The following is a 12,108-nucleotide window of genomic DNA, read 5'->3' on the forward strand; positions in this document are numbered from 1 at the left end:
TCACAGGTGCTCTAGTGTATCTCATAACCCCCCGCCTCGTCACGGGTGCTCTAGTGTATCCCATAACCCCCTGCCTTGTCACAGGTGCTCCAGTGTATCCCATAACCTCCCACCTCATCACAGATCCTGCATACAGCCGCCCTCCTGAATGGGAGTTGGCAGGAAACAGACGACAGGCGGGCTGTCACTCCCTAGTGACCATGTCTTTGCTGTCACATGCAGGGGCAGAGGAGAAGATCCTGGAGAGCTTCAGGAAGACGCACAGCCCAGACGCTGCTGATTTCCAGCTGCAGGCCATGATCCAGGCGGCTGGGAAGCTGGTGCTGATCGACAAGCTGCTGCCCAAGTTGATTGCCGGCGGACACAAGGTGCTCGTGTTCTCCCAGATGGTGCGCTGCCTGGACATCCTGGAGGACTACCTCATCCAGAGACGGTGAGGGGACAGCGCCTGGCCACACTGAAACCCCCCATAAATTATTATCTATTATGGTTTTTTTTATTTGCTTCTTAGGATCTTAATGCTCTCATCATGCTGTTTCTCGAAAGGGAGGAGAATTTATAAAATTGAAACGCCAGTTTGGTTTTGATTTTATTATACATCCACCCAATCTGGGAACTTTTTTGTAGAACAAGAACAAAGAGCCGAGATTCGGGCTCGGACCCGTGTTTGAGCTCCAGGCGCTGTTGCTGTCTCTGCAGGTACACGTACGAGCGCATCGATGGGCGGGTGAGGGGGAACCTGCGGCAGGCGGCCATCGACCGCTTCTGCAAGGCCGACTCGGACCGCTTCGTCTTCCTGCTGTGCACACGGGCGGGCGGCCTGGGCATCAACCTGACCGCCGCCGACACCTGCATCATCTTCGACTCCGACTGGAACCCCCAGAACGACCTGCAGGTGAGCGGCGCCCTCGTTCGCCGTGTAGGCACGCGGCCTGAGCAGCTGCAGCCAGGGGGAGGAGCTTTCTGGGAGACGGGTAGGAGCAGCAGGGGACAGTGTCGCTTGTTGGTCTGTGAGGGAGAAGTGAAAGGACAGACTGTTTCTGTCTCAGCATGTCTGCTCCGTCTGGTTCTGCGTCTCCTAGGCCCAGGCCCGCTGTCACCGGATTGGCCAGAGCAAGGCGGTGAAGGTGTACCGGCTGATCACGAGGAACTCGTATGAGAGGGAGATGTTCGACAAGGCCAGCCTGAAGCTGGGGCTGGACAAGGCCGTCCTGCAGGACATCAACCGCAAGGGCAGCCTCAACGGGGTGAGCGAGCAGGGCTCAAGGCTCTGGACTCGTGGGTTCAAATGCTGGGTGGGTCTCTGCTGTCATGCCCTTGACCAAGGTACTGCACTCGGCAAATGCCCTGGTTAGCAAGAGTCCAGGTAATGATCGGAAAGTAGAATGTGTTCTCAGTTCACAAATGACCTGTCTGGTCACATGAAGGGTTTTCTATAGACACCCTGTACAGAGTGAGGCTGTCAAACTCAGGATGTTGCATTATCTTATGGCATTTGTTATATCCAAACTGGAACTTAATTAATAGTTCCAGTTATTTGACCAACTAGAAAGGACCTCTTCAGGCCTGAATATTTTAGAACTGATTTGAATCAAGTGTTATCTTTGAAATGAAACTTCACGTATCATTAAACACATTCACCTGGGCTAAGATTTAGTTTCTTTTAACTAGCTTATGTTGGGGAAAGTGGGGCTGAGCCTTAGAACCCAAGCCCGACGGCCCGGCTGTAGGGTTTCCTAGAGCCTACAGCTCCCCCTGCTGGTCCCCGTGTGATCTCCTCTGCCCAGGGCTGCAGCTCTGTGACGACCTGTGTGTGATGCCGCAGGTGCAGCAGCTGTCCAAGATGGAGGTGGAGGACCTCCTGAGGAAGGGTGCCTATGGGGCGCTGATGGATGAGGAGGATGAGGGATCCAAGTTCTGCGAGGAAGATATTGACCAGATCCTGCAGCGCCGCACGCAGACCATCACCATCCAGTCCGAGGGCAAGGGCTCCACCTTCGCCAAGGTAGACCCACCGCGCTCGGCCAGTCTGCCGGACACTCTCCTCACCGGCCCAGCTTTTGAGTGCATGAGCAGCACTTCACACGCAGCTGTGTTAAAAACTTCCCAAAAGATTTTAATGACGCAAAACCTCTAAAAAGAAGTGTGGTGGTGTGCTGGTGTGCTGGTCAGCCTGCGGTTGATGCCTGCGAGAGTCGCTGTGTCCTGCTGCTCTGCAGTGGCTTGGCAGAGCAGTCGGCCTGCAGGCGGAGAGGAGAGGTTGTTCAGAAACTGTCTTGTATTGCAGGCCAGTTTTGTCTCCTCTGGAAACAGGACGGACATCTCTCTGGATGACCCCAACTTCTGGCAGAAGTGGGCAAAGATTGCTGAGCTGGAGATAGATTCGAAAGCCGAAAAGGTAAGGGCTCTGCCGGCATACGGCGGCTTTTCAGCATTACTGTCTGTCTCCACTGCTCCAGTGGACTGGTCGCCCTTGTACTGTTGCTCCTGTGCAGAATTTTCACTAAAGACCTGCAATATTTGTGTGATCTTCTTTTTGTTTTTTCTTCTTAATGTATATTTTTGGTGTTGTAGGTTTTCTAATCCTGTTCTGGGAAACAGGTACAGTGGTTTACATTTTTTAACACTCCAGTATGCATAAAGTCGCTCAGCCTTCCCAGGCTGCGGTGTGGTGGTCTGGAGTTCTTCTCCCGAGTGCTGCAGCGAGACCCCGGCTGGGGGAGCAGAGCCAGCTGAGAGGGGCGCCAAGCTGTGGGCCCACACAGGCTGCAGGTGCACCTCACACGGCCGCGGTGATGGGCGCAGACAGAGGTCAGCACCTATCCGGAGGTGACGACGGCGCTAGGTGTTTGAACCCGCGGCCCTGAGCCCCCTGGGAAGAGTTGCAGCATTAGTCTTTGGTGGAGATGGTCTCCAGTTGACATATGGGCGCTGTGCGGCGTCTGGGTGGTGGTGGTGGTGGTGTGGGGGGGGGGACACTGTGTCCTGGCTGTGACCTGGGGACCCTGTGTGCCCCCCGGCAGGAGAGCCTGGTGATCGACACGCCGAGGGTCAGGAAGCAGACGCGCCACTACAACTCCTTCGAGGACGACGAGCTGATGGAGTTCTCGGAGCTGGACAGCGACTCGGAGGAGCGGCCGTGCCGGACGCGCCGCCTCAATGAGCGGAACCGCCGCTACCTCCGCGCCGAGTGCTTCCGGGTCGAGAAGAACCTGCTCATTTTTGGGTGAGTGTGCGTTTCCGTCAGCACATGGGGTGGAGGGGAGAGACAGAATGTGTAAAAAGCTACAAACGCCTGACGAGGGATGATAATGTTCCTGCAGTTTAATAAACTTATTTTTCCCTAAACCAAAAGGCATCTTTTCTTAAATCCAAAATGTTGCACCCAGTCACAAGTGGCTGATGCCACATCTGGGCTTTTGTCAAACTGTCTGTGCTATTCCGTATCCTGCAGTGCTCGCACTGAGCCCGAGTGTGTCTGTCTGTGCTGTACAGCTGGGGTCGGTGGAAGGATATCCTGAACCACGGGCGCTTCAAGTGGCAGCTGACGGAGAGGGACATGGAGGTGCTGTGCCGAGCGCTGCTGGTGTACTGTGTGCGGCACTACAAGGGCGACGACAAGATCAAGAGCTTCATCTGGGATCTCATCACGCCCACCAAGGATGGCAACAACCAGGCTCTGCAGAACCACTCTGGTGAGTTACGCTGAGCTCTTACTGCCCCTGCACTGTCCAGCCTAGTCTGGTTTCACTGGTTTCTTTTCGTTTGTATAGGGTTAAACTATTTCTAAACTCACAAAATCGTAAAGCAACTCGGTAAAACAGCCCTTTGGAATTCTTAACTCGTCGTCCCTCCTGTGACAGTCTCCTGAACCCACAGCTGAAGGGTGTGTGATGTGTCCCTTGTCGGTCTCTCAGGCCTGTCCGCTCCAGTGCCACGTGGGAGGAAAGGGAAGAAGATGAAGAACCAGATATGCCAGCCAGAGATGAAGAATGCAGACTGGCTGGCAAGCTGTAACCCAGAGGTGGTCCTGCATGATGACAGCTACAAGAAGCACCTGAAACAGCACTGCAACAAGTGAGTGTTGCACTGCTCTCAGCCCACCCAGGCATCCTGCACTGCTCTCAGACCCTCCAGCCCACCCTACACTGCTCTCAGCCCACCCAGGCGTCCTACACTGCTCTTGGACCCTCCAGGCGTCCTACACTGCTCTTAGACCCCCCAGGCGTCCTACACTGCTCTTGGACCCCCCAGGCGTCCTACACTGCTCTTGGACCCTCCAGGCGTCCTACACTGCTCTTAGACCCTCCAGGCTTCCTACACTGCTCTTAGACCCCCCAGGCGTCCTACACTGCTCTTGGACCCCCCAGGCTTCCTACACTGCTCTCAGCCCGCCGAGCCCACCCTACACTGCTCTCAGCCCACCCAGACGTCCTACACTGCTCTCAGCCCACCCAGGGGTGCTACACTGCTCTTAGACCCTCCAGGCTTCCTGCACTGCTCTTAGTCCACGCAGACACTCTCTGCTGTCTAACTTCTGTGCTTTCTTAGTTGTTTTTAAACAGCCATTTTTAAGAATTGAACGAATAATTGATCAAACATTACTTTTTTGTGTATGAAACTTAACTTAACTGTCCAAATGGACAGGATCGGCAAAGATTCGGAAATGTGAGAGTCAAATAAAGGTGTATTTGATGTAGTTGGCCAGTGCTGGGCATCCTACACTGCATACCAGACGGTGACCTTTCTTGGTGTCCTCTGTGCTTTCCAGGGTCCTGCTCAGGGTGCGGATGCTGTATTACTTGAAGGCAGAGGTGCTAGGGGAGGCCGCAGACCAGGCTTTAGAGGGCGTACCGTCCAGGTAAGTTCACTGGGTTTTCTGTTCATGTTTTATATAGTGCTTTTCTCAATAGAGAGGATCTCAAAGTGCTTTAAAAAGCAATGTTTCAATGAGACACGGCAAGCATATGCTGCAAGCATATGATAAAAATTCTGGGAAGCGTTAGCATGTGTTGAGGTTAGTTCTGCATCAATGCGCGTTGTCTGTGGTGGATGTGCAGGTGAAAGGCTCATTGCAGCTGTGTTGCGTTTTCTTCAGTAAACTGGAAGTGGTGCTACCAGATATTGACTACCTGGAAATCCCTGCAGACTGGTGGGACGCAGAGGCCGATAAGTCTCTGCTCATCGGGGTTCACAAGCACGGTATGCTGTGCTCTCTTTTTATAACCAGTGTTTTTTAAGCCTTGGAGAAGTCCGAGTCAGTCCTGTGCTATGTAGGAATTTGTGTATGTGGCTGACTGCCTGTCTTCTGTGTGGTGTCGTGTCTGCCCCCTGCAGGCTACGAGCGGTATAACGCCATGCGAGTGGACCCCAGGCTGTGCTTCCTGGAGCGAGTGGGGATGCCCGACGAGATGGCCCTGTCAGTGGAGCAGGGGGGTGGAGAGGGGACAGCTGACATCACCGACAGGCAAGGGGCTCCTTGGGATGACAGACTAACATTGGAACTAATGAAAAACCAAACAACCCAGATTTGATACATAACACATGTAATCAGACTCACTACAAAATGAGAACAGATTCAGCCATCTGCATTGCTGGAGCAATTAGCCATAAAAAATAACCATTAACAATTAAAATATCTCCATTAACAACTGGCAATGAAATGCCTCAATGCATCTCGCAACATCGGGGACCCCCGGGGAAGTGATCCCTGGACACTGCCACCATGTACTGTGTACCTTGAGAGTGGCTGATGTGGCTGAAGACATTGTGTTCTAGAAACATACTTCAGGGGCAGCTGCCGGGCTGAGCAGTCCTGACATTCTTGGTCCCGAAAGCTCATAAACCAGAGCAAACGTGGGCTGGTTAGTGTGTGACAGGCCGCAACATGCAGAGCTCTGCTTCCCGACACGAGCGTGTCCCGGCCAGTGCGCCCTCGTGATTCCAGTCTCTGCGTGTCGTCTCCAGGGCTGAGGTCGGCAAGGAGGAGGACCAGAGACAGGCGGAGGCAGGCTGCGCGCTGGAGCAGGCCGAGGTTAGTGGCACGCCCCTCCTCTGGGCCTTTCTCTTCCTCCTGCAGCGCCTTGTCATTGAGTGTCATCGTCTCTCTTTTTCCCCTGAAGGAAGAGGCAGCCGTCGGTAATGATGTCTCGGAGAAAGCTGAGACTGCTGCTCCCGGTGAGTGTCCTGGTCTCGCCTGGCTGCAGTGTTATTAATACGGACACTCGGGCGCCACGCGGACGCTGATTAATTCGCACTCGCTCCCCTGCCCAGCTTGTGAAGAGCCTCTGTTCTTCCTCCTCCTCCTCCTCTCCTGTCCACAGCCCAGGACAGCGCGGAGCAGGAAAGAGCCGTCTGGCCAGTGGGGTCGGCCTTCACAGCCCGGCTCAGGCGGCTGATCACGGCGTACCAGCGCTTCACCCGCAGGGAGCCCCTGCGCCCCGACTTCCTGCTGCCAGGCGAGGGCGCCGGCGGCGTGTGGCCAGTGGGGGAGGAGCTGCGCCGGAGGGCAATCGAACCCGACCCGCTGTTCCTGGAGATGCAGAAGAGGTGCAGGCCTGACGTTGTTCGCCACACCCCTTCCTGGAGCATCTGTTTGTGTTTCTTTGTTTTCATGTAGTTTGAAGTCAAATGTTATTCGGCAACAAAGTATTTTGAGCTCTGACCACTTAGCTTTACGGTCAGGAAGGCAGGAACTCAAAAAGAACAGGTTTCCTGGGCTTTCGGTTTTTTCTGTAGAGGGGTTGACCGCCGCTGTGGTGTCTCTCCTCTCCGTCCGTGCAGGTGGACCCGGCGCGAGCAGGCCGACTTTTACCGCACGGTGTCGTCGTTCGGCGTGGTGTACAGCCCGGAGAAGAAGAGTTTCGACTGGACGCAGTTCCGCTCCTTCGCGCGGCTGGAGAGGAAGACGGACGAGAGCCTGGAGCTCTACTTCTGCAGCTTCGTGGCCATGTGCCGCGCGGCCTGCCGCCTGCCGCCCAGGAAGGAGGAAGGTAGGCGGGACGTCCGGAGAGCGGAACCGGCCTGGCCCCTGCTCGTACACAGACGCGTCACGCTCGACTCTGCTCCAAGAACAGAATCGGGAGCTCGCTCTTCCAGGATGGCGTTGATAAAGATGGCACAAGAATATGTGATTAGCAGCGCTTTAAATACATTGTGTGGACTGAGGTGAATTAAGGCAGGATCATCGGGCGTTTCTGACTTGAGGGTTGTATCATTTGTTTGGCACCAGGGAACTGAACGCATGCTGGACCGCGGCTGTCACCGTGCCGGACTGTGAGACGTCGGTAATTTCCAGGGTTGTTCCCGTGTCTTTCCAGGGCCGCTGGACCCGACCCTGTTCGTGGAGCCGATCACGGAGGAGCGCGCTGCGCGAACGCTCTACCGGATCGAGCTGCTGCGCAAGGTCCGGGAGCAGGTGCTCCGGCACCCCCTGCTGGCCGAGCGCCTGCAGCTGTGCCGGCCCAGCCTGTACCTGCCGGTGTGGTGGGAGTGCGGCAAGCACGACCGCGACCTGCTCATCGGCGCCGCCAAGCACGGCCTCAACCGCACCGACTACTACATCCTCAACGACCCCCAGCTGTCCTTCCTGGAGGCCCACCGCAACTACGTGCAGAAGGAGACCCAGGGCCAGGCGGGCGCCAGGGCCGCCGCCCACCACTGCTGCCTGTTCGAGGCGGGCCTGGGCCACTGCCCCTCGCCGCCGGTGGACTTCGCCGCCGCGCCCGGCCCGCACCCTCACCCCGCCTCCGACGCGGCGGGAGCAGAGGCGAGCGGCGCCCTGGGTGTGGGCCCGGGCAGCAGGGCGGGGTACCTGGAGTGCCCCCACGTGGACGAGGCCCTGGAGCTCAGCTCCCTGCAGCACGAGGGCCTGGGCGGGGACTCGCTGCACGGCAAGCCGGCCAAGGAGGCTTTCAACGGCTTCCCCTTCAACTCAGCCTCCGGCGGGCAGAGCATGCTCAACTCGTACGGTGTGCAGGGGGGGCTGAACGGCACCGAGCCCTGCGACATGGCGGACAAGCTGCGCAGCGACGTGCTGGTGGGGGAGCAGTACCCCTGCGAGGACACGGGCCTGATGACGCCCTCCGGGGAGCTGGAGGAGCTGCAGGCGCCCTGGGACAGCGCCGACCACACCGGGGCTGCTGACATGTTCAACGAGTCGGACGCCATCCTGGGGCCGGAGTTCATGGACTCTGCGCCGCACGAGGAGCCGCGCGTGGGAAGCGCCCTGACTGACTGCCTCAGCATGCCCAGCTCCGACTCGCAGAGCGCCAGCGTGGAGCCCCTGCAGTCCAGCTTCATGCTGTTCAAGGAGATCGCCGTTTCAGATCCCGCCCCGGAGCAGACGGCCCTGTCCGCCAGTCCAGGGCCGCACTGTGCCCCCGAGTACGTGCCTCCCGCCCTCTCTCTGCCCGACATTAGCCTGAACCACCACTGCCCCGAGGATGCCCCGGGCAGTGCAGAGGAACCCGAGGAGAAGCTGAGCGACTCGGACGTCACCCACAGCGTGCCCAGCCCGGGGGACGGCACGGAGAGCGTGACCTTCGAGTTCTACAAGGAGGAGCTGTCGCACGACGGCCAGAGCTTGGTGGGCCCGGAGTCGGGCTCCGTGGTCCCGGACCCGTCCTGTGAGGCTGAGGACGAGAGCGCCCTCTGCGGGCACAGCTACCCGCCCCCCCGCTGCACCTCTCCACCACCCCTGCCCCTCCCGCAGGTGCCACCCCCGGCCTCTCCGGGCACAGAGGCCGTCTCGCAGTTCAAGGAGGAGTTCCCTGCCGATCCCCTCCCCTCGGAGAGCAAGCCGGAGAGCACCCTGCTGCCCCCCAGGCTGGAGCAGCTGGGCGCCCTGGAGCAAGAGGTCAAGGAGGAGGTCAAGGAGGAAAAGCCCCAGATCCCAGGTACTGCTCTTCCCGCCACAGAAATACAGCCGGAGCCCCAGTAGCCCTCGTTTCCGCCACAGTCGCGTTTTTCCACATGAATAGCGTGCGAGGAACCACATCGCAGAGCAGCCTGGGAAGGGGGAAGTGCGCGTGAACTGGTGAACACCCGGTACCGTCGGGTCGGGTCGGGTCATGTCGAGTGGTTAGTGATGTGAGAAGGAACTGCAGGCTAGCATAGACTGGTACTCTGAGTGTTGGCGAGCCTCTCGCAAGCAGAGACAGAGTGGCTGTCCAGGCCCAGAGCTGAGCATCTGCCCTGTATAACTGCTCTGCCCCTCTGTGCCCCCCTCAGCTCTCCTGGGAGAGGGCTATACGGAGGAGCCCCCGTTCTCCACCCCCCTGGCCACGTGCGAGGTGCCGGAGAGCCTGCAGGAGGCCCGCGAGCCCACCATCGCCCAGCTGCTGCAGGAGAAGGCGCTGTACTCCTTCTCCGAGTGGCCCAAGGTAGGTACAGCGTGGGGCTCTGGGACCCAGGCTGTGCCGATGTACCCGGGGCATCCGAGAGCAAACGGGCACAAGTATGTCCTCATGCACCTGGGAGCGTGCTGCAGAGATGGGGTCGTCGTTCAGGAGTTTCTGATGAATACATCTTTAACTTACAACTGCAGCTGTCCTGATTCTGTGGTGCTGTCTGTTGGATGACCTGAAGTAAAAGGTGGGAGTTTAGGTAAAAGGGCAGTAATTATGAAAGGACAAGCCCAGCTGTCATTGTTCTGTTCTGTCTGCAAGATTCAGCCCAGGGAAGAATTAGAATTTGGCTGTGCTTCCAGTGCAGGTCTTTGGCAAGAGCAGCTATACAGCTGATCTCCCAGCCAGCGGGTGGAAGACTGGCACGAGACTGCTCCTGGGCGTACAACATGAAAGCATGTCTTCTTTCAGGACCGCGTGATCATAAACCGCATTGACAGCATCTGCCACGCCATTCTGAAGGGGAGGTGGCCCTCCTCCAGCCAGCAGTTCGACTCTCCCAGCTCGCTGTCGGCGCCCCCTCTGCCCAACAGCGCCCCGAGGAGTAACTACATCCCTGCACGGGTGCAGTCAGCCCAGAGCCTGAACTTCGGCCTTGGGGCTCCCGTCTCCCACCTCTCCAAGGTATTTATGAGCTCTTACAGGTTTCAGTTCCAGAAGGTTAGGTGGTTGTCCTGACAGCTGAAGCCTCTGTCGGGCTGCATAGACATGATGATTCCGGGGTGAGCTGCGATCAGTGCCTCGTCTCGTTGCAGGAGAGCCTGGGGGGGGTGCACTTCCTGCCCGAGCTGAAGAGGAGTCGTCGGGCATTTGAGTACGATGGCGAAGGAGGCGCCAAGCCGGGCCGTCCCGAGAAGATCCCGGTGGCGCACAGGGGGTCTCTGGTCCTGAACGGCTGGCAGGAGGCGGCCATGGACCTGTCAAAGGCCGGCGAGCTGGGGCTGGCGGGGGCGGCCGCTGCGGTGCACATGGGCCACCCGGGCCACAACGCGGCGCCGAAGCTCCAGTCCCTGGGTGCCCTGCAGGGCTCGCTGGGCCTGGACATGGCCGGCATCCTGCAGGCCGGCCTCATCCACCCCGTCACAGGCCAGATCATCAACGGGAGCCTGCGGCGCGACGACGCAGTGATGCGCAGGAGGAGGGGCCGCAGGAAGAACGTGGAGGGGCTGGACATGAGGTTTGCCAAGAGCAGGAGCCTGCAGACCCCGGAGCAGGTAATGCAGGAGGGGCGGGGGGCCCTTTCAGTGGGCATGACGCCCACATTCCCTCTGAAGAGCAGGCCATCACAGGGATGCTGTCTGTGCAGAAGCAGATCTTTTCACCTCGCTGTCGCCTCTTGTTCACAGAGCAGCCAAGAAGGCACAAAGCCGTCGGCGGTGTCCAGCTGTGCTCCGACTGACCACCCGTCGCCGGCGCCCTCGCAGCCCGACAGCCTGCTCCTGGACCGAGAGGCGGCAAACAAGAGCCTGCTGGAGTGGCTCCGCCAGAACCCGAACTACACCATGGAGATGCCTGGCTTCTCCCCTGTGAGTGTCCCCGGACCCTGCTGTGCAGGACCCGGTACACTTGCCCTCCTCTGGCTCGGCTCTGTTTCCCCGCTGTGCCCTGGACAGGGGGTGGGGGGCGTGGCCACGCCCAGCCTGTAGCCACGCCCTCACCCGGTCTCTCCCCGCCCCCCCCCAGGCCCAGAGCGTGGGGATCCTGCATGGCTTCGCCGAGCGGCCCAAACAGAGGCGCCACCGCTGCAAGGACCCCAGCAAGCTGGACGTGAACTCGCTGACCGGCGAGGAGAGGGTGCCAGTGGTACACAAGGGCACCGGCCGCAGGGTAATAACCACCTCGCTCTGTTCTGCGCCTGCTGCTGTCGCGGTGTCAGGAGGGCCTGTTTCAACACCGCGGGAGCCGAGACGTGCTGCTGCACGCAGACACAGCGCTGTCGCGTGTTAGAGCCAGAGCAGAGCAATACAGAGGGGTCTGCACGCTGCTCAGGGGCCCAAGGGAGTAGGATTCCTCTGCTGGCCGTGGGATTTGAACCGGCAACCTTTCAGCCACAGGCGCAGATCCAGATCCACAGAGCCACCGCTCCGCCCACCTCATCATTTCTTGATGTGAATTTTTTTTATTGTCCGTGATTGAACTTTTAAGGCCTTTTTCTGCCCAAATACATTTTTTTCTGCGTATGTAATTACAGTCTCTATGAATCTATGAATTGGCTTCATAACTCTGCTCTCCTCCCCACTGATAGCTGATGTGTGGTGAGCGTTCTGGCGCACTATGGCTGCCGTCGCATCATCCAGGTGGGGCTGCACACTGGTGGTGGTGGAGGGGATCCCCATTACCTGTAAAGTGCTTTGAGTGGAGTGTCCAGAAAAGGGCTATATAAGTGTAAGCAATTATTATTATTATTATTAGTATTATTGCTCTGTCTGATCTTATTGTCATTGTGGTGTGTTGCAGCTGGGGGGCGCTATGGCACCAGCAATAAAGGAGCTGTCCCGATGGCTGGATGCCAACTCCGAGTACGCTGTGGCTCCCGACTGGGCAGACATCGTCAAGCATTCTGTGAGTGCCAAACCAGTGGTAATCAATCCATGCACACAAGCAGTCTGAAGTGGCCTGAAACTACATATTTAACCTTTGCAAGGCTACATTTTAAAATCTGTTGTTTACTTTCCTGAAACCAGCAGTCCCCGTAGCTGTT

At 58.0% G+C, this 12,108-nt stretch overlaps 1 protein-coding gene across 4 annotated transcripts in view; it reads left to right on the plus strand.

The window, feature by feature from the left end:
- The window catches only part of chd6 (chromodomain helicase DNA binding protein 6), a 35,624-nt gene that overhangs the window by 17,256 nt on the left and 6,260 nt on the right, over positions 1 to 12,108 (plus strand). For all 4 annotated transcript variants that reach the window (XR_011181787.1, XM_069179640.1, XM_069179639.1 and 1 more), the window contains 22 exons: positions 223 to 433; positions 700 to 895; positions 1,083 to 1,247; positions 1,826 to 2,005; positions 2,288 to 2,398; positions 3,024 to 3,226; positions 3,496 to 3,695; positions 3,918 to 4,077; positions 4,772 to 4,861; positions 5,099 to 5,202; positions 5,338 to 5,467; positions 5,968 to 6,034; positions 6,123 to 6,177; positions 6,324 to 6,549; positions 6,784 to 6,992; positions 7,320 to 8,897; positions 9,232 to 9,383; positions 9,819 to 10,031; positions 10,163 to 10,621; positions 10,754 to 10,933; positions 11,091 to 11,234; positions 11,865 to 11,969. Coding sequence is in view for 3 of the 4 variants with exons in the window: in XM_069179640.1 (XP_069035741.1) it covers positions 223 to 433; positions 700 to 895; positions 1,083 to 1,247; positions 1,826 to 2,005; positions 2,288 to 2,398; positions 3,024 to 3,226; positions 3,496 to 3,695; positions 3,918 to 4,077; positions 4,772 to 4,861; positions 5,099 to 5,202; positions 5,338 to 5,467; positions 5,968 to 6,034; positions 6,123 to 6,177; positions 6,324 to 6,549; positions 6,784 to 6,992; positions 7,320 to 8,897; positions 9,232 to 9,383; positions 9,819 to 10,031; positions 10,163 to 10,621; positions 10,754 to 10,933; positions 11,091 to 11,234; positions 11,865 to 11,969 (5,138 nt within the window). In the remaining variant the exon portion in view is untranslated. The remainder of the gene's footprint in view (positions 1 to 222; positions 434 to 699; positions 896 to 1,082; positions 1,248 to 1,825; positions 2,006 to 2,287; positions 2,399 to 3,023; positions 3,227 to 3,495; positions 3,696 to 3,917; positions 4,078 to 4,771; positions 4,862 to 5,098; positions 5,203 to 5,337; positions 5,468 to 5,967; positions 6,035 to 6,122; positions 6,178 to 6,323; positions 6,550 to 6,783; positions 6,993 to 7,319; positions 8,898 to 9,231; positions 9,384 to 9,818; positions 10,032 to 10,162; positions 10,622 to 10,753; positions 10,934 to 11,090; positions 11,235 to 11,864; positions 11,970 to 12,108) is intronic.

This window comes from Lepisosteus oculatus, chromosome 16 (genome assembly GCF_040954835.1).
Source record: "Lepisosteus oculatus isolate fLepOcu1 chromosome 16, fLepOcu1.hap2, whole genome shotgun sequence".
Taxonomy (NCBI): Eukaryota; Metazoa; Chordata; class Actinopteri; order Semionotiformes; family Lepisosteidae; genus Lepisosteus; species Lepisosteus oculatus.